Raw genomic sequence first — 19,483 nt, 5'->3', positions numbered from 1 at the left:
AGACATACAAATTAGGCTAATTGGCATCCTCAAATTGCCTGTGTGTGTACCCCAGTGTACCTGACTCATTCCAAAAAATCTCCTGGAATAGGCTGCATACTCTGTCAGCAGCAGCCATTTTTAAATAGTGATCCAGATCAAGTGACAGTTCTATCTGGACACTGATGGTTTTCTGATAAATGAGAATAATTTATACATCAGTAATCTAGCACTTTTTTCCCTTGAGGTGGGCACGGCTATTCACGTCACTTAACAGAGCTATTTCATATCATAATTTACTGTGAATAGACAGAGTGTGCAGAAGAAACAGAAACAAAAGCACACCACGACATGGCTTAAAAAATAAAGTCAAGTATAATTGCATAATTCTAAAGATGAATTTTAGTTTTTATAATAAGAGTTTGTAGTATCAGCATTAGGTTCAGTGATTTTTTTTTTTTTTTTTTTGAGAGTCTTAAGGACAGAAGACTTGCACTCTTTGCCTTTATGATAATATTCCAAGCTTGTTTTTTTTTTTTTACCTTACTGCTAAAAAACAATCATAATAAATATTATTGAAATGCTATGGAAAATTTTAATTCCCTATTTTTATAGACTTGAAATTAATGGAATGATCTGAATCCTAACACAAACATGAAATTCTGACCACAGCTTGAAGAAAATCTTTATTGACCGTTCAGTACCGATGCTAAGGATAAGGGGTATAGAGGATGAATGAATGAATGAATGAATGAATGACTTAGCCCAGGGCTTATCACTCTTTCACTCTCGAAAGAGCAATGAGAATCCAGAAAGGGGAAAGTTATCCTGAGACCCCGCGCTGTTTGGGCAGCCCGATGACTTTTATTTTGAAGTAAACTCTTCACACTTTTGCTGTCGCTCCTTTTAGATAGACTCTCCGCTTGTCATGTTACTGAGCGAGAGTGTCAGAGCGGCTCATGTTCTGTCCTGCAGTGAATAATGTCTTAAGGATTGGAAATTATTCGTTGAATCCAGTTAATATTTTGACCGCATGGGTCTCGGAGAGCTCGCTGTTCCGTTAGCTTTAACAGTGTGTCTGTCAGCGGTGAACTCGGGAGCTAGCTCACTGCTTGGAGCGGAGTCAACAACACTTCTACTGCAGGAAGGAAGAGACGGAGAGGTAGCGCAAGAAAGCCGGACACTGGAGCTGTACTAGACCCGAGTGTTCCTCAGAGTATAGGACAGCTGAACATGTCGGCTTATTATTATAATTATTATTCCGAGTAAGTTCATTGTAAATGTGTGCTGTTTGTATCAGTGTTAGTCGGGTAGCTGCTAGGCCGAGCTGAAGAATTTTTCCCAGACTGACTCGGGTTAGCTAGGCTAAGCTAGCTGGTCACACTGGATTGTTTTGGTGGAGCTTCCTGCACTTCTGCTCGTCTCCTTCGCCAAGTGTTTACTCTTTGACCCGACTCGCTCATGGCTACAGATGCGACCGAGAGGGAGGGGAGTCTGAAACAGACTGACACAAACCTCCCGGTTGGTAAAAAGAGCAGCGGGGAGTCAGACACACCCAGAGGCAGTGCGACGCTGAAAAACAAGTCGAGTCGCGTTGCTGAACGAGGAAGCGATGATCAGGCAGTGACGGAGCCCGGCGCACCCACAGAGGCCATGACTTCTGCGGGCAACGGCGATCAAGCCGTCTCATCCAGTCCGAAACAAACAGAAGGAGGGCAAGAAGAAAGTTCACACAAAGGGAAAAAGCAGGAGGCGACACGCACAGCCAGCAGCGCTCCAGTCAGTGTTCAGCCCTCAGCACAGGAACATAACGGCAGGTAAGACAGTCGGTCACCTCATCTACACCATATGGACAAAAATATTTGGCCAAACCTGTTATTCAGGTGTTTAAATCAGGCCCCTTATCCATAATGATGGGCAATCTTAATGCTTTGGCATACCAAGACATCTTAGACAATGCTATGCTTTCAACTTTGTGGTAACAGTTTGGAGAAGGACCTTCTCTATTCCAACATGACTGTGGCTGAGTGCACAAAGCAAGGACTATAAAGACATGGTTTGATGAGTTCGATTTGGAAGATCTTGACTGGCCCAAACAGAGCCCTGACCTCAAACCAATTGAGCACCTTTGGGATGAACTGGAACGGAGATTGCAACCCAGGCCTTCTCGTCCAATATTAGTGTCTGACCTCCTAAATGCTCTACACAATAAATAGGCGAATTCCCACAGAAACACCTCAAAATCTTGTGAAGAGCCTTCTAACAAGAGTGGAATTTGTTATAGCTGCCAAAAGTGGATCAACTCCATATTAAAGTATATAAGTTAATCCTTTATTTGTCACATATATACATTACAGCACAATGAAATTCTTTCTTCACACATCCCAGCATAACTGAGGTCAGAGCGCAGGGGCAGTCATGATACAGTGCCCCTGGAGCAGATAGGGTTAAGGGTCTTGCCCAATGGCAACCTGGTGGAGCTGGGGCTCAAATCGCCGACCTTCCTATCAGTAACTCAGTGCTTTAGCCTTCTGAGATACCCCTGCCAGTACCAAAGTTACTTCCCTGACCAGGAATCGAACCAGGGCTGCAGCGGTGAGAGACCAAAAGCTCAGACCACCACAATTAGCACTCCTTACGTTTTGAGACTGGTGTAAGGGTGAGTATTGAGGGTGCTTTGAGACCAATTAGCTTGCGGAGTTTGGAAAAAGTGCTGATTAGAGGCTTTTTAACTCACATAACTCGAATAATGTTACACCTTAAAATTGCGCCCCCTTTGTACCGCTCAGATGCTCGTGACTTAGCACTGAATCGGTTAAATCCAAGGCACATTGGTCATGGCTGATCCAGCTGAAAAACGGCCAATTCCGGTCACTGGCAATTTTGGAGGCAATGTGGTGTGATATAAATCGACACACTAAAGAATCGTGATTCATATCTGAATCGTTTTTTACCCCATGATTTATAGTGATTTATAGATGTACATGTTTTTGAGTTGTTGAAGTTTGAACATAATTTCTGTACCTTTTTAAGAAGTATGTTACACTTGGGAACATGAATGAGAAGTGCTTTTAAGTGAACCTTTGTCACATAAACATTATCATGTTCATCAACAATAAAAAAAATTTTGGTTTCAAATTTGTACCACAGTGATTCAGGAAGTCATAGTACCCCACATGTGTCCCTCAACAAGTAGGTGGACATGGTTCAGTTACATTTATAACATCTTGCCCATTTTCCACTCAATCGTTAGGTTTCCCCATCACGTGACAATGGCCATCTTTGGAGGAAGAAGGCGATTGTTTCCTGTGAGTCACATGAGGCCAGCTAAACCACATTTTTTAGATTATTTTCCCTATATTAATAATAATATTAATAATAATAATAGATTTCAACATAATAATAATAAATATACACTATAGTAATTGGTCTGTGAATGTGTATGTACATTTATCATCAACTTTAATAGGAATGCTTGTTTTGATCATTACTTATCCAATAAGCCTGTCATGAGTCAGCAGCCGAATACACATCATCATGCAGGTACAGAACAAGAGCTTTAGTTAATGTTCAAATCAAACACCAGAATAAAGAAAATGGATGGAATTCCATACCCAACACAAGTTCCTGTCTTGTATGTCAAGAAGAGGAATTTGAGGCTGTCATGGGCACAAACTCACTAAAATTGGACAGGTAAAAAATGGAAAAGGACTAGTCCAGTCTCGGTAAGTCTGTGCCATGATTGCTTTAGATGAGGAATAAGAGCAACTGTCAGTATAAACCAAAAGTATTAAAATAGAAAGTAATACGTACACTTAGAGTACAACAAACAGTAAAAGTGTAAGTGAAAAAAACTGTACCAGTTATGTAAACAAGACAATAATCAACAGTAATGGTGGATAACATAACTCTCTCTCATTCATTCCATATACCACTTATCCTGTAAAGAGTTGGGGAAAACATGCAAACACCACCCGCTCAGATCCTAAGGGGGGATTTGAACCCTGGCTTCAAAGATCAAGGCCACAGTGCCACCTGAAATATACATTTCTATTAATCAGATTAGTGCTGCACAATTAATTGCAAAAAATCTTAATTACACTGTACCTGAGTACTTATTTAACCACAAAAGGCTAAAATTTATTACAGGTAATATATGCATTATCTAGAATTTCTGTAGTGTTTCTTGTTTTATTATAGTGTTTATTATTTTGGGGGTGATAAATATTGGCACACATCCTCTTAGTTAGATCACTTATATATTTTTAAGAAAGTTTGAAAACAACATGGCACAATCACTTTTGATAAGATCATGCAGCCCTACTTTACATATTAAAAAACAATGAATGTATATAAACATATTATGGATTTCTCTGTTCTGACACACCCACCTCAACTTAGAAAATGTTACTGGTTTGCTGGAAACCCACTAAACTCCGCAGGACAGATTAATATGTTCAACCTGTGCTCTAGAATGATACCATGACATATGGTGCGAATGTAATATAGTGTTTTCTTTTAGTATAGGAAACTACTTAGTAATCATCAACTGATCATACTGGAAAAACTAGAATATAGAAATGCATAAGACAATTACTTTATTACGTTGTCATCAGGTGTGTTATGCAAATGCACAAGAACTACCCAACCGTGCACAGCAGCATCAAGCAGTCAGCCTGTGAAGTCTTGGAGGAGAATTATCATTCCAGATTAGGTTTTATAACATAAATTTTTTTATTGCCCTAGTTTCTTGTTTTCTTATTAATTCCAAAATATCTAATTTTTTTAGTGGGTCTAAAATAAGGAAGTCAGACATCCAATGCCCTCTCCATAGGGCACTCAAATGTTAACAGATCTGATTCAGACATTCTGATGGTTTGACAAACAAATTGTGAAATTTTCATTTGCTTCTGCTGAGTTGCTCTCTGTAAAGATGAGGAAAATATGGTCATACCAGGAGAATATGAACTTAAAGGTGGCATGTGGTTAAATGTTAATTAATTAGCTTTATTTGACTTGCTACTAGAAAAGGAGGTTTACTTGATAGCGAACATGGATGGCATGGTAATTAGCTTTGTGAGACAGTGAGCCAGTGTTTGTGTTTTTCCATCGTCACATCTGAGGGCCATCTTAAATAACGTTTTTTATGTGTGTGCTATATAAAGTCTTCCTTTAAATAATGAATCGTAACAAATAAAAAAAATATTGTTTTCAGTACTCATTTTTGTATGTGAAAATTATAATAAGATGTATTTTGTGGCAAATGTACAATAAATAAAAACACAACTGACTTTAATGATCATACATACACAGGATGCACAGGATGAATAATTCCTGTAAATCATTTAGTCCATTTTACCATTTAATGAAAACAGAAGATCAAAGCATTTTTGTGTTTTCTTATTATTTTTCTCACGATTTACTTAATGAGAGGGATTGCTGTTGCACTACTAATCAGCACGACTGCCTATGGCTACACAACAACCTTGCTGATAACCAGTGCAAGAGCACAACTTCGAGTGTGATATTGCTTTTATACAACAGGTCTATACACAATTTATCAACAGATTGTGATTTGTTTGTATAACTAGTTAGGTTACTTGGCCAACCCACATCCTTACTCGAATGACGGAACTAACTAACTGCGACTGATGGAGAGCATCTGAAGGTGTAAATAAAAGGAATGAAACTAGTTTTAAATTCTTACCTGTACTATGTAGCCAAAAAGTAAGCAGGATATACCATGGAGATGTTGGACAGTTCTGTAAATCTCATAGGTTTCTCTTTATATTTTCACTTATTCCACTTGTAGAATATTAACTATGTTAAATTCCAGGTTTCAGGGTTAAATCCCAGATAGAATTAAGACACCTAGTGCACTATGTAAGGTGTACAATCATTTATAATGCATATTAAGTAGTTCCCTTGATAAATGGATGAGCGAGGGTTTTGGGATTCAGCCTTGTGTTAGGAGGTAGTTAGCTGTAGGTGTAGGTAGTTAGGTGTAAACAAAACAGCGCAGCGTTTTAGTGTAATGAGCGGTTATTAGAACAACTAGGATGTGGAGTGATGCATATAGTTAATCGACTATCACCACTCCTAAAATGTCTTTTGTCAATTAAAATTGCTCGATCAGAACTAATTGTTATAATATAAATATGATATCATAACATGATATGAATTACAGTTTCCTTCACCATATAATGTACACATAAATCGAAGTTTGTATTGTTCAATGATTACTCTTATATAGTAATGATACTGATATGATAATTGATACTGATGATACTGATGATAATTTTTTTAATCTTAAACAGCAAAAAGTCAAAATATTTTAATCGTATTTTGTAACAATTTTCACCTGTCAGGTAAAGTGATAATGAGAAGCTACAAATTAATCCTTTGTTATGCCACTTTTTAATGAAAAGTTGTGGAAGTTTGTATTATTCATATTCAAATTCAAATTCAAATTTTATTTGTCACATACACAGTCATACACAGTACGATATGCAGTGAAATGCTTATTATTATTCTTTGTTGTCCTTTTATATTGTTCAGACTTCAAAGCGTTTGTACCTTTTGTACCAGTTTTGCAACTGCACTTACAGATACTATGCATACAGTTGTTGCAGTTTTTCAGAATGGTCAGACCTTTATGTCTTAAATGAATGACTATTGTTTCTTTTTACTAAATTACATAAATCATTGTTTTTTTGTTTCATGTTTTTTTATGTCTTCTTCAGTATTGTACTACAATTTAGAAAGTAAAAACACAAATATAGAAAAAACGTTGAATTAGAAGGTGTGTCCAAACTTTTAATTGGCATTGAAACAGCATTTGGCTGGCTGTAATTGGGTAATTTTTTATTAGGCTCTAAAGAACATCTCTCACAGTCTGGGTCGCTTACTGTATATTTAAAAGCCTTCCTAGGGAACAGTAAACCTGCTCGACTTTAGGCACTAGTTCAGGATAACTGTAATATGATTTAGGTGGAGATGCAGCGGAATTGAGTCACATTAAGGCTCAGCAAGCCTAGTTTAGTTATGAGTGACCTGCTAAAAGATATTAATGCTGGAAGACAGACATTAAAGCCATCAAAAGCTCTGGTTTCTAGGCACCCAATCTCTTGTCAAAACCAAGATTGCTGCCAAGATAGAGATTATATTTCATTTTGTCTTTTATGTTATAGTTTTGAACAACAGGAGTCAGCCAGCACTACAGAAGCTCGATTGCGGATGGAAGGAATGGAGTTTAAAGAGGAGTGGCAGGATGAGGACTTCCCCAGGTAATTAAGTATTGAATAATATTTCAAGTTTTTTGTGTGTTTCTTCCAATGCTTCTACTGTAAATTTTGTGATGCTTTATTATATTTGATTGATACATTTTTTTTATTTAATTTACTTGTGTAATACTAAGTAGCAGTATATGTGTACTCTGTTTGAAGCCCTATATGTTAAACAAATATTTAGTTAATTTTTTCACTAAATTTGAAGACCACTACCTGAAGAAGGGGAAATACATCCTGATGAACATCTCTTCACCCACTCATCTGAAGAGGAAGATTCTGGTATGGGTCACAGACATACTGGCAGAATGTTTTAAAGATGTGTAATTTATTTATTTATTTATTTTTAGGCATGCCTTTTTTTAAATATAGAGATGTATTTTCAAGAGTGCAAATTTAGGAAACCCTAATGTAGCTCTAACAAAGCCACCTTATTAACACCAGCTGACACCAGTTAACATCAGACCATTTTTATAACGTATTATGCAACTTGATGTTTAGCTTTGGTCTAATAGTCATGCTTAAAATAAGTTAATGTCATGTATTAGGAAATTTATTAATAATTCAAAAAACAGCATTGTGAACATTCCAACACCAAAACTAAAAAATGTGGGAGACCATTTTTGCATCACTATAAAACATTAGATTAAAACAAAAAATAATTGTTTTCTTTTTTTTTTAATAATTAACAAAATAAAAACCTTGTAAGGTGTAATATTAAGTATCCTTACTATTCTGTAGCTCCACAGTATGAATCGAACAAGGGGAAGACCAGAAAGAAAAGACTGTTGGCCCCAGATATCAGCCTGAACCTTGATCGCAGTGAAGGCTCTCTGCATTCTGATGATCTGGATGAAAGCACAGAGTTAGATCTGGATGGCATGGACACCCCGTCAGACAACAGCAATGAATTTGAATGGGAAGGTAAGATTGTAAGATTCACTATTATAATTCCTAAGAATAGATAAAAGAAAAAAAAAAGAGTTCCTAAAAACTCAATTGCTCTAAGTTAGCTTTAGGTGTGACTCTAGGCTCTCATGCATTCCTTAAGTTCTTCTCAAGTGGTCTCTCATCACGATAGTGACTCCAAGAAGCCCATATATATTACCTCTTGGTTAAATAGTGTTCTTGTTTTGTGTTTCCACTCTGCTGCCATCTTCTCACTGTCCTGGATGGATTGTTTCCTCCTAGTGGTTGGGAGTAGGCCTCTGGCCTGCCCTCTGTGGTAAGGTTCCCTGGGTGACTGTTCATGCCAAATCCATACCAAGCTGATTTTTGCACATTCCTGTTAATTATTTATTTATTTATTTATTTATTTATTATTTATTTATTTTTTTCACATACCTGTTGAATGATTAAGCACTTGAGTGATTCCTAGTTCAGTCAATGGTCCATACTGATTTTCCCCCCCCATGTTATTAAAATGTATCACTGTTGCATGAAGGCTAATCAGTATCTGTAAATCATCCAGTAAATTTTAATGAATTTTAAGTTCATGAAAACAGTTGGCTTGGGTTCTGTCTGTTTTTTCAAAGACAAAATATGAAAAGTTCAGTTATGTGCAGCATTCTTTAAAGACAAATCTGTCATTAATATCAGTAGGTTTACACTAGTTATTTGTTCCTTGCAGCAGAGCTGAAAGCATTAGAAATTATAGCATTTCTTCTAAAATCCTTCTGAAGTGATGCCAGTTAAATGAATTTCCTATTGATTTAGGCAGCAAAGGTTTTATCGATTAGCAGATGTTTAAGCAAATTAAGTATTTCTTAGTTGTTAACTCTGTTAAATCTATTAACATCTATTTGTATACATAAGAATCTATTGTAGTGTTTGGGGAATTTGAATTTTTCATGATATTAAATAATAGCAGCAGTGGTTTATTAAGAAGTAGTAACTACATGAGAAACAGTTACAGGTAAAATCAAATGCACACACGCTTGTCTCTAACTTATTATCCTGCCTTTCAGATGATCTCCCAAAACCCAAAAGCACTGGCATGCTGCCAAAAGGAGTGGAATCAGTTAATGAATATTCAGCCTATGAGGAGCGGGATGATAGCCGGCACTGGAGGGTCTTCCGTATTGGAGAGCAGGACCACCGGGTCGATATGAGGGCCATTGAGCCCTACAAAAGAGTCATCAGCCATGGAGGTCAGTAATAAAATCTGGCTAAAAAAAAAAAAGGCTAAAAAAATTTGATATTTAATTATGTATTTATTTATCAAATTTCTATATCTCTTCTGCCCTCACAATTACCCTCATGGAGCACTTTATTATTTACACTATACTAATGTCAGTTTGGGGAGGGTAGAAGTATATTAGGTTTTCAGGGGGCTCAGAATCTGCCCCAATGTTGTCTATTCAGTTCAGATACAGTGAATAGGATGGCAACTGAAGACCACTGACTCTGATTTGCTAACAGATGCCCTATGTTTGTATGTATCATAAAGACATTTAAGGAAACTTTTCAAATCTAAATGCGTAGAGAACAGGGCCAAAAAAAAAAATTATGAATAAGCATGATTTCCTATTCATCAGACATCACTTTTACAAACCATCATGCTTCTGTATTCGGTATCGTGATGTGGGCTCGGGAACACTTTGGTAAACCTTTCTCTGTTAACACGTTTCTGCATTTACAGATGCAATTTAAGGTTTACGGTAGCCATACATCAATATGGTCCAGAGGTGTCAGATATAAAAGCCAGCATCAGTCGTTCTCTGGGGTGTGCCAGAGTCATGTTAATTTCTCATCAAAATTTCGAAGATTAATGATAGGAGAGTTTGACCACTTTGTGAAGCCCTCTCCAGCACATCTCAAAGATGTATAAAGATAAAGATGGCCAGTCCATGTATCAAAATGACATCTCGTACTCCTTGAACCGCTCTTTCTCGATTTGAGCCCGATAATCTGGCATTGTTATCTTGGAATATGCCCTTGTCATCCCGAAAGGGAAAAAAATCCATTGATGGAAAAACCTTGTAATTCAGTATATTTAGGTAGTTAGAGGACATTTTTTGGGCACATAAGGCTGCTGAACCTCGACATGGCAACAGAAGCAAACCCAAATTGTACTTTAGGCACTAGGCATGATGGGCTGGAACCATATTCATCACTTAAGTAATTATCCAATGAAAGGCTTTTTAACTCTTTGCTTAGTTAATTTTATTTATTTATTTCTGGCTGGGCAGTGCCTAAATGCTTAAACTGTTATTAACAGAAATAGTGATGTTACACATTGGTAAACAGTCAACTGTCCCAACCTTTCTGGAGGATGCAACCAGATTTGAAATTTGAAATGAGTGAATATTTTCAACAAACCAATTAAATATACATGGTAAATCTCAAACAATGAGTTGTTGTGGAATATTTGTTATAGTGTAACCTATATATAACCTTTTTTTTTTTTTTTTTTTTTACCAAATGCCATACTGTCTGAACTTTTTGGGAATGTAGGTTGTATTTTGTGCACAACTAGTAATGTACTATAGATAATTTATTCTGTCGTACGAATCGTTGGTAGCTATGTTCAGACTTGCTCCCAACTTTTGTAGGTTATTACGGAGATGGACTGAATGCTATTATCGTCTTTGCGGTTTGCTTCATGCCTGAGAGCAATCAAGCAAACTACAGATACATCATGGACAATCTTTTTAAGTAAGTTCATGTAAAATTATTTTACAACTAAAAGCAGCTAGTTTTTATGTGTTTTTATGCTTTATCAGTGTATTTGAGAATGCATTATGTGAGTTTGTGCATAAATGCCAAGAATAAAAAAATGTTTATTCTCTTGAAACCAGGTATGTAATAGGCACCCTGGAGCTGCTGGTGGCTGAGAACTACATGATTGTGTACCTGAATGGTGCCACCTCTCGCCGTAAGATGCCTAGTGTGGGCTGGCTGAGGAAGTGCTATCAGCAGATAGACCGTAGGTGAGTTTTGCTAATTCATTCTATCTGGTTTCAAAAGCTTTTCCTGTGTTTCAAAAGCTTTTTAAAAACACTTTTATCAAAGTAGAAATAAATTTCCTAGTGATGTGCAGTAAACATGTATAATAAAGTTTTTGCAGAAGAAGCCCTAATAATGCTGCAGTGATCAGCATGGTTTATTTTATCTCAAATTGTACGATTTTTTCTTTTTTCTTTTCTTTTTTCTTCTCCTTCCTCATTGTAAAGTGTCCTTGAGCTCTGGAAACTATATAAATGATAAAAAAAATATTATTTAACAATATTTTGTTATTTTTTCGTGTTCTTTGTGTCGTGTCATTGTGTTCTTTTGTATTATTTCTGTACTATATCCTTGTGTATAGATTGAGAAAAAATCTGAAGTCTTTGATAATTGTCCATCCCTCTTGGTTCATCCGCACACTTCTGACCATCACAAAACCTTTCATAAGGTTAGTACTTATTCCTTGCATGTCATTGTATTGGTTTACTTACAACATACAATTTACATACTCAGTCATTTCATTTTGTTTGTTTCTTTCCAGCTCCAAATTTAGCCAAAAAATAAAGTATGTGTACAGTTTGGCAGACCTCGCTGAGCTTGTGCCAATGGAATATGTATCAATACCAGAATGCATCAAGCAGTAAGTACATTATATAAAGTATAAAGTAAAATATAGAAGCTATGTTCTACCGTTTTTTTTTTTTGTTTTTTTTTTTTTTTGGGCTAATGGATCCTTTAGTTCAAGGGAAATTGAAATGCATTTGTGTATAACGGATGTGCACAAACCCACCAAGACCATCCCACAGTCAAAAACTGTCTTCTGCATTTCTTATGAATGTTTCCTTGGAATCATCTTGCCAAGTTTTTGCTAGATTAATGCTGGATCTGAATGATCAAGGTCATAAGTCATGAGGATCATGGTCATAAGGATCCCACTCACCTTAGGTATGTTTGGACACAATGTTATCCTTGTAGAACGTGCAGAGGGTGCAATGGTGACAATACAAGTAGCAGCAGCTAAGACTCCCTCTACTGGCATTTCTCTTAATAATACACATTCCTCACAGGGTGGCATGTTCATACAATAGACTTCTAATAGTTCTAGCTGGTTCTACCCTCATTTGTGTCTCAGTGGCATCATATTGTTTGCAGTTATTAAATTAATTATTTCTGATTGGAACATGGTTCAAAGAATAAAGACTCCAAGTTTTTTTTTTTTTTTTTTTTTTTACAGTGATAGACATGTGTCTGCCTGTGGTGTTTTTAATATAGCTACACTTTTTCAGAACTTTCAGAAGATGCTTTTTTCTCAATAGGTACCTGCGAATTTAAGATGTTCATGATCCTAGTGTACTTAATAAGAGCATTTTTCACACGCAGTTTTAATGGATTTATTCTGCAAGTGTGATAGTCGGAGAGTTCTGCTGCCTTTGTCCATCAATGGCAAGTGGTTAATAATTGGTAGTCCGAGTAACTCTATGGGTAAACAGTGAGCAGAATTACAGTAAGCAAGACCCACTCGGCCATAAATGTCACAAGCCTGATGCTTGTTAGATTGCAGGGTTTGTGGGACTGAGCCGTAGCCTTAAAAAGAGATAAGGGAATTCATCCATCAGCATGCAAAAAGGGTCAAGAGTTGGATTCCACTCAGATAAGGGAAAGTGGCCCCTTTTGTGCATGCTGATGATATCCATCAGATATAATCCAGGTGATATTCTCTGATCTGGTGGTTAGTATGGGTAAAGTTTCATTTAAGACTTGGCATATGGGCAAAGACTTGTTTTGCTTTTTTACTTTTATACAGTACTTCATTTAAACATAAACAATGTAAGCATAAATAATAAGAAGCCATAAAGAATTAGAAAAGCCATGATCTTGAAGAGTTTATCTGGCCTGCATCTATGTTTGTGATGCACATAAATTATTTAAGAGCTCAGATATGGTGAGCAAGAATTTTGGATTGCACTGTCAGTTTTAACCAGTTTTGTAAGTATTAAACATTTTGGTTAATCTGTGGAATGAAAGTCTTGTGGCATGTGGCGATATACAGTACTTGTTAACAAGCATAGCCACAAGCCATGTAACATGCAAGTGATGGGACGGATAGCATAAGAAAAACCCTTTAGTATACTATGACATTAGGTATGAACAGAATGGGTGGAATTCTTAGCTTGTGGTGTGGAAAATACTGCAACCATTTGTTTATTGCTTTTGTTCATGTATGAAAAGGTAACCAAAAGAGGAATATAACATTAAATGTTGAAAATCACTGTTGAAAGACTTCATTATTTTAACTTTGTAATAGCTTAACAGGAAGTCTGTGCGCATCTAAGAGCTTAAAGCAGCATGTCTCTTTTTGACAGTAGAGTGTGTTATTGTCTGCTGTTGGCTGTTTAAACATTTTAGAAGCTCTCTTGTACCTTAACCCTTCTCCCTGCCCTTCTTCTAAGGTTTGATGAAGAAAAAAATAGGAAAACACGTAAAAGGTATCTGTATAACTCACCCTAGGGCTTTTGCCATGTGTCCGTATCAATTACCTGCATTGCACAAACTAACCCTTACTGTTTTTAGGAGCATTATTAAAAATAACCACGCATGTCTCGTTTGCTGCTGGATGAGAAACCGCTGACTGTCATGTCCAGTCACTGCATGTTCATTTATAATGGATTATTCACAGATTTTATGTAATGCTGCTTTGAATGCTTGTACATTTTTTTGAAAAAAGTCTGACTTGAATCTGTTCTTATTTAACTTTACTGATTTATGGGCAAAAAAAAACAGTGTTGCAGAATTCCTTAAAGGGGCCTCTAAAGGTGACAGTGCAGACATGAAATGTAATTGTCACATATCACACCACTAAATCCGTATTTTGTAATACTTTTTTTTTTATTTTCATGAATTGCACACCATAATCTTTAATATTAAAACAAATTAAATTGTGAAATATTTTACTTGACGTGTAATAAATATAGAAATCTACAGGTTGCACTTGTTAAATTAAATTATGAAATAACCCACTTCTTTCCACAAGATTATTTATTGAGATGCACTGTGTATATCACCTTGCCCATCTTTTCTCTAAACAAAATATACAGATGTGGATGCTGACTTCATTTCCACAATGTAAAGTGTAGAGTGAATGGTATGTATAGTTGGAAAAAGAGTCTTAAAGGGCTAGTTTTATGTTTTCAATTGTGTCTTAAGTCTGTCATAAATTGTGGTGCATGTAAGTATATTACAGTCAGTCTTTTTGGTTGTTATAATTTCTTCTGCTCTGCACACCGGCAATGTAAGTAATCTTGGTCAAAATAAGAATTTTTAGGTGACAGATGAAGTTTGTAACCTGGAACATGAGTACAATGTAAGTAAAGTGATTTCACAAACCTTGTTCTATGCAAAAATGCATGTGTGGCTAGTTCTGATTAGCCATACGGCTAGTTCCAGGGTAAGAAAAGAGTTTAATTTGTTATAAATATACTGTAACTTTTAAAGATGCCAATTCGATTTAGAAGTTCCATATGAGTCTCAGCCGAACGTTGGAATGCGTTTTGCACAGAACGAGGGTTGTGAAATTAGGCCAATTACTTACAGTACATTGTACTAGCGCTTCGGGTAACAAACTTGATGGTCGGTGTGCAGAGCAGGAAAATTATGAACTATTGACCCTTTGCACATGACATCCATCATGATCCTGCCTAATTTCATTATTAGTTAACATTACCTGGCCATCATTTTATGAAGAGTAAAGAACAGCATATTTCGTTACATTGTTTCATTTGTAATTCAAACACCAAAGGAACTAATGCTAGCAAATGTACTCACATCCCGGAGAAATCACATTTGTACACCGTCTGAGATAAACACATTATGATAAAGTCCTGCAAATTAATTTTATTACTTTCTTTGTCTGTTTTTACACACTTATTTCTCTTTTGAATAAACTTTACTGCATAGAAACATAATCAGTAGAACAAAAGCTACCAATTGCTAGGTTGCTCTTTTATCTATTATAAGTCATCCGGTTATCATCAGCTAATCTTTATTTTTTTTACTCTGAAGTAATTATCAATGAAAATACACAGTAGCCTAAGGTTGGTTAACAGCACTTCTGCTGTTGTGAGTGATGTCATGATAGTAACATCATGGTGTCTGCAAAAGATCAGTTCTCAGTTCACTTAATTGCACCTCAATTTTGGTTTAAGACAGACTTGAAAACAACCCAAATTACGCCTTTAAGCAGAACCTTCGTCACAAATGGTACCTGTTGGTTTTCTGTCACATAAGGTATTTTTTTAAATTGCACACTCCACAGCTGGTTTGCATGCCTCACCTTTTAACAGCTCTACCCTTGCAGCCATCTATGCGTGTAGTTTCATACAGACCGTCCAATTCACCATGTATAGCAATAGGTTGTCCTCTTGGATAATCTGAATGCTTCTTTAACTGAACTGAACCACAGTAGGGTTAACCACAGTCATGCAAAGAGCACTGTTTTATATTCCATGCTCATGATTACTTTCAATATTTTGTCTGAGCAGGTCCAGTTAATGTCATGAATAGACCCTTTTCATGTGATTTTGATTTAGTAATATGTGATGGTCATCAGTTTTGTTTTGTTTTTACATTAATTTATTCATATTCGATTTCACATAGCTGCAAACGAAGTAACTGACTCTTAATTGCTGATATTAATCAGAACAAAATTTTATTTAAATAAGTGTTTTTCCAGGACTCAATACTCTGCACATGAAAAGGGTCAATTTAACTAATTATGTCTAATTATCAAAACATTTCAACTGATTTTTCCCATCTCTGCTTGTTTTGTACCAAGACACTTCTAAATCCAAAAATCAGCCCTGTGAGAACTAACATTCACTATTAAACAGCTTTGTCTGATTTGTTTTTAAATGCTATAATGTTAAAACAAAATAAATTTGACTGCTGTAGCTTTGGATGTCTATTTTCAAAAATGTTCATTCATGTAGTGTTAGATAACCAATGACAAGCATGTGATTGAATGGGAAATCTTCCCTACTCACATTGTAACTTTGTTCTTCTCTAGGATTGACCAAGAAATGCATGGCAAAGGGGAGATGAGAGGAGCAGAGTGAAGAATTTGAAGAGGAAATGAGAGGTGGAGGAAACTATTGGGGTTTTTGTGTCTCTCTCGACTAAAAAAAGAAAAAAAAAAAGAAAAAATTAGTGCCTTCCAAAACTCAATTGCCTATTCATGGTGGGACTTTCTATTCTTTATTGTATTAGTGTGCCAAACACGAGTTGAAATCTCAGTGCTGTGCTTTAAGTATTTTTATAATCTTACATGTATATGTTCTGAAGTAGTTGTCATTCTTGTCAGCAGTTCCTGTTGCTTCTCCTTGAGGTTCAAGACACTTGGTTTTCAACTTAGGTGATGCATGTTCTGCTATGTTACATTAAAAATATATTTATATACAAATGGTGATAAAGGATAAAGATTAATATATATATATATATATATCTTTTTGACAGTCCTTTATGGTGTTACTTTAATTTGTTGACATCTCGCATCACATGTTACTGTTTTTTGGTGCAAACATTTGGAGGAAAGTATTCTTCTCTCCCTCTTTGCCTTTAAAGAATGGTCCTAAATAGATAGATCTCTTCATAGGTTTACGGTTATAGTCACAGTTTGTGTTGTTCTCTGTTGCATACATTTGGGATGGGGTTTCTTTTCTGTTGTGCTTTGCAAGTAAAACTTTCACAGCACACAAAATGTCTTCCGCTTTGCCAGTGTAATGATAAGTACCAGCAGCTACTAGTACAGTATGAAATATAGGTTTTTTTGATGGTTACATGAGGAATGTTACACTTGATCACATCTAAGCTTTTAAAGATCATTGTTCACCAAGTAGTCATGCACTCAGTTTGAGTCCATATTATATTTAAAAAAAAATAAAAAGTAAAACTGATCTCAGTTTTGGCAGGTTATTTTGTTCCTAATGTAAAGTGTTTTACTTCTTTATGTTCTGACTCTTTCCTGTTGATTTATTTTATTGGTTCTGAGGATCTAGTCATTAAATAAAATGTAAATTAAATTTTAGCTGGACTGATGATCAATTTATCATTTGCAAGCAGTTTGATGAAAGATTTTTATAATAATTGTGACACTAAATCATAAAGAAACACTTTACTTAATCGCCACTTCAGCTTTAGTTCAGGTTGATGTTTAAAGTTTTCTCACAAATTCATGAATTTTGTAATGCGAATATTAAAGGTTATTTTCTCACTCCATGCACACATGATTTTTTTTGGTCTTCCTGCTTCTGTAGAATTACCTCAACTGTTAGTTTTTAGTTAAGATCTTCTTCGTCTTTGTTGTGTAATGTCCCTTCTTGTGCCTGACGCTAACTATGGCTACTTACCTTCATCTGTCATCAATCAAATCCTTCTGTTATCCGTGTTCTGTACAATGTTGCTGCATCATTGCGCTACTGAAGCATTGTGATAAATGCACATTGGATTGTTTTCTGTTGAACAGATCAGACCAATGAATGTACCACCGTTTGTGATATCCTAAAATTCTGTAGTATGTTTAAAGCACAATAATGTCAATAAACAAGTACCATTGCTTTATGCTAATTTTGGTGTTTAACCAAAGGACAGCGGTTGGAAAAAGGACAATCATGATGCAAAAATATCCACAATTGGTAAAATCATGTTCACACCAGACATGGATATTATTTTTGAGTCATCATTTTATGAACATTCTAAACAATTCTAGGATGTTATTCATACAACAACTTGGATTTTCATGTAAAGTCATTTGCATAATTGTAGTTCAAGATAATACACAGAGCAGCTATAAACTTAAAAACGTTTACAGGTGATGTAAAAAAAAAACATTGATTATCTCATAATAGTGACAATCGTCAAGCAGTGGGATATTTTATGTAGCAAGTAAATAATCAGTTCTCAAAATTGATATGTTAAAAGAAGGAAAAATGCTGAAGCATAAGCATCTTAGTGAATTTGATAAGTGCCAAATTGTGATTGCAACAATGTGTATTATAGGGTGTTCCTGGCATGCAGTGGTTAGCAATTACCAAAAGTGTTCTAACAAAGGACAATTGATAATTTGGTGACAAAGTCCAGGTGGCCCACGGCTCATTGACATGCATGAAGAGTGAAAGCTAGATTGTCTGGCCTGAACCCACAAAAGGGTGAGCTGGAAAAACAAGTCTGATCCTCAACATCAGTCTGGCACCCCCACTTACCGAAACACTTACAGAACCTAAAGGATCCACTGCTAACATCTTGGTGCCAGATACTACAGCATGCCTTTAGAGTGTCTATGCCTCCAAGGCTCAGAGCTGTTTTGAGAGAAAAATGAAGACTTGCACAGTATCAGGCATTTGGTTTTAATGCAAAGGCTGAGGGATATATATCTGTGTTTCAGGTGTTGTACTGTAACAGCAGACAACTGTTAAAGAGGCATGGGAAATTATTTTTTCTTGTTTTTTTGCTAAAGGCACAAAAAACATAACTAGCATTATTTTTACTTGACTTCTCCCTTTATTTTAAACATTTTAAAAAGGGTGTACTTTTTTTTTCTTTTTTTTTTTTTTTTACTGCTGCTGCTATTACCTGCCTACACCAGAGGAACAGAGCATTGTAAGGAAATATGCATTAGCATTTATTAGCAAATGTATTTGCTTGTCTGTCTTCACATGCATATGAATTTGAGTAACATCCACATCTTAATCCATAGGGTTTAATATGATGTAGTCTCACCTTTTGCAGTCATAACAACTTCACCTCTTCTGTGAAGGCTTTCTATAAGGATTAGAAGTCTGGTTATGGGAATTTTAGACCATTCTTCCAGAAGTGCATTTGTGAGGTCAGACACTGATGTTGGATGAGAAGGCCTGGCTCTAATTAATCCCAAAGTTGTTCTATTGGGTTGAGGTCAGGACCAAGACAAGTTCTTCCACACCAAACTTGTTCATCCATGTCTTTATGGACTTTCCTTTGTGCACTAGTGTGCAGTCGCGTTGGAAAAGTAAGGGACTATCCCCAAACTGTTCCCACAAAGTTGACCATAAAATTGTCCAAAATGTCTTGGTATGCTGAAACATTAAGTGTTCCTTTCACTGGAACTAAGGGCCCTAGCCCAACTCTTGAAAAACCACCCCACATCATAATTCCCTCTTCACTAAACTTTATACTTGGCAAATACCATTCTCCTGGCAACCGCCACACCCAGACCCACCAGTGGTTTGCCAGACAGAGAA

At 36.1% G+C, this 19,483-nt stretch overlaps 1 protein-coding gene across 3 annotated transcripts; it reads left to right on the top strand.

The window, feature by feature from the left end:
- Positions 1 to 889: 889 nt before the first annotated feature.
- On the top strand, positions 890 to 17,831 carry bnip2 (BCL2 interacting protein 2). Of its 3 annotated transcripts, none has more exons than XM_053478730.1 (11): positions 890 to 1,796; positions 7,170 to 7,265; positions 7,474 to 7,547; positions 8,007 to 8,189; positions 9,233 to 9,415; positions 10,820 to 10,922; positions 11,066 to 11,197; positions 11,575 to 11,661; positions 11,755 to 11,853; positions 14,309 to 14,355; positions 16,276 to 17,831. In XM_053478730.1, the coding sequence occupies exons 1-10, from the start codon at positions 1,441 to 1,443 to the stop codon at positions 14,319 to 14,321; spliced, it is 1,326 nt and encodes a 441-aa protein (XP_053334705.1). In that variant the 5' UTR covers positions 890 to 1,440; the 3' UTR covers positions 14,322 to 14,355; positions 16,276 to 17,831. The 3 variants fall into 3 exon arrangements, with proteins under 3 accessions (XP_053334705.1, XP_053334690.1, XP_053334698.1); XM_053478715.1 differs by lacking the exon at positions 14,309 to 14,355 and adding an exon at positions 13,664 to 13,699; XM_053478723.1 differs by lacking the exon at positions 14,309 to 14,355 and having other exon boundaries at positions 891 to 1,796.
- Positions 17,832 to 19,483: the final 1,652 nt, after the last annotated feature.

This window comes from Clarias gariepinus, chromosome 2, assembly GCF_024256425.1.
Source record: "Clarias gariepinus isolate MV-2021 ecotype Netherlands chromosome 2, CGAR_prim_01v2, whole genome shotgun sequence".
Classification (NCBI taxonomy): Eukaryota; Metazoa; Chordata; class Actinopteri; order Siluriformes; family Clariidae; genus Clarias; species Clarias gariepinus.
This window is presented reverse-complemented; position numbering and strand designations above follow the sequence as displayed.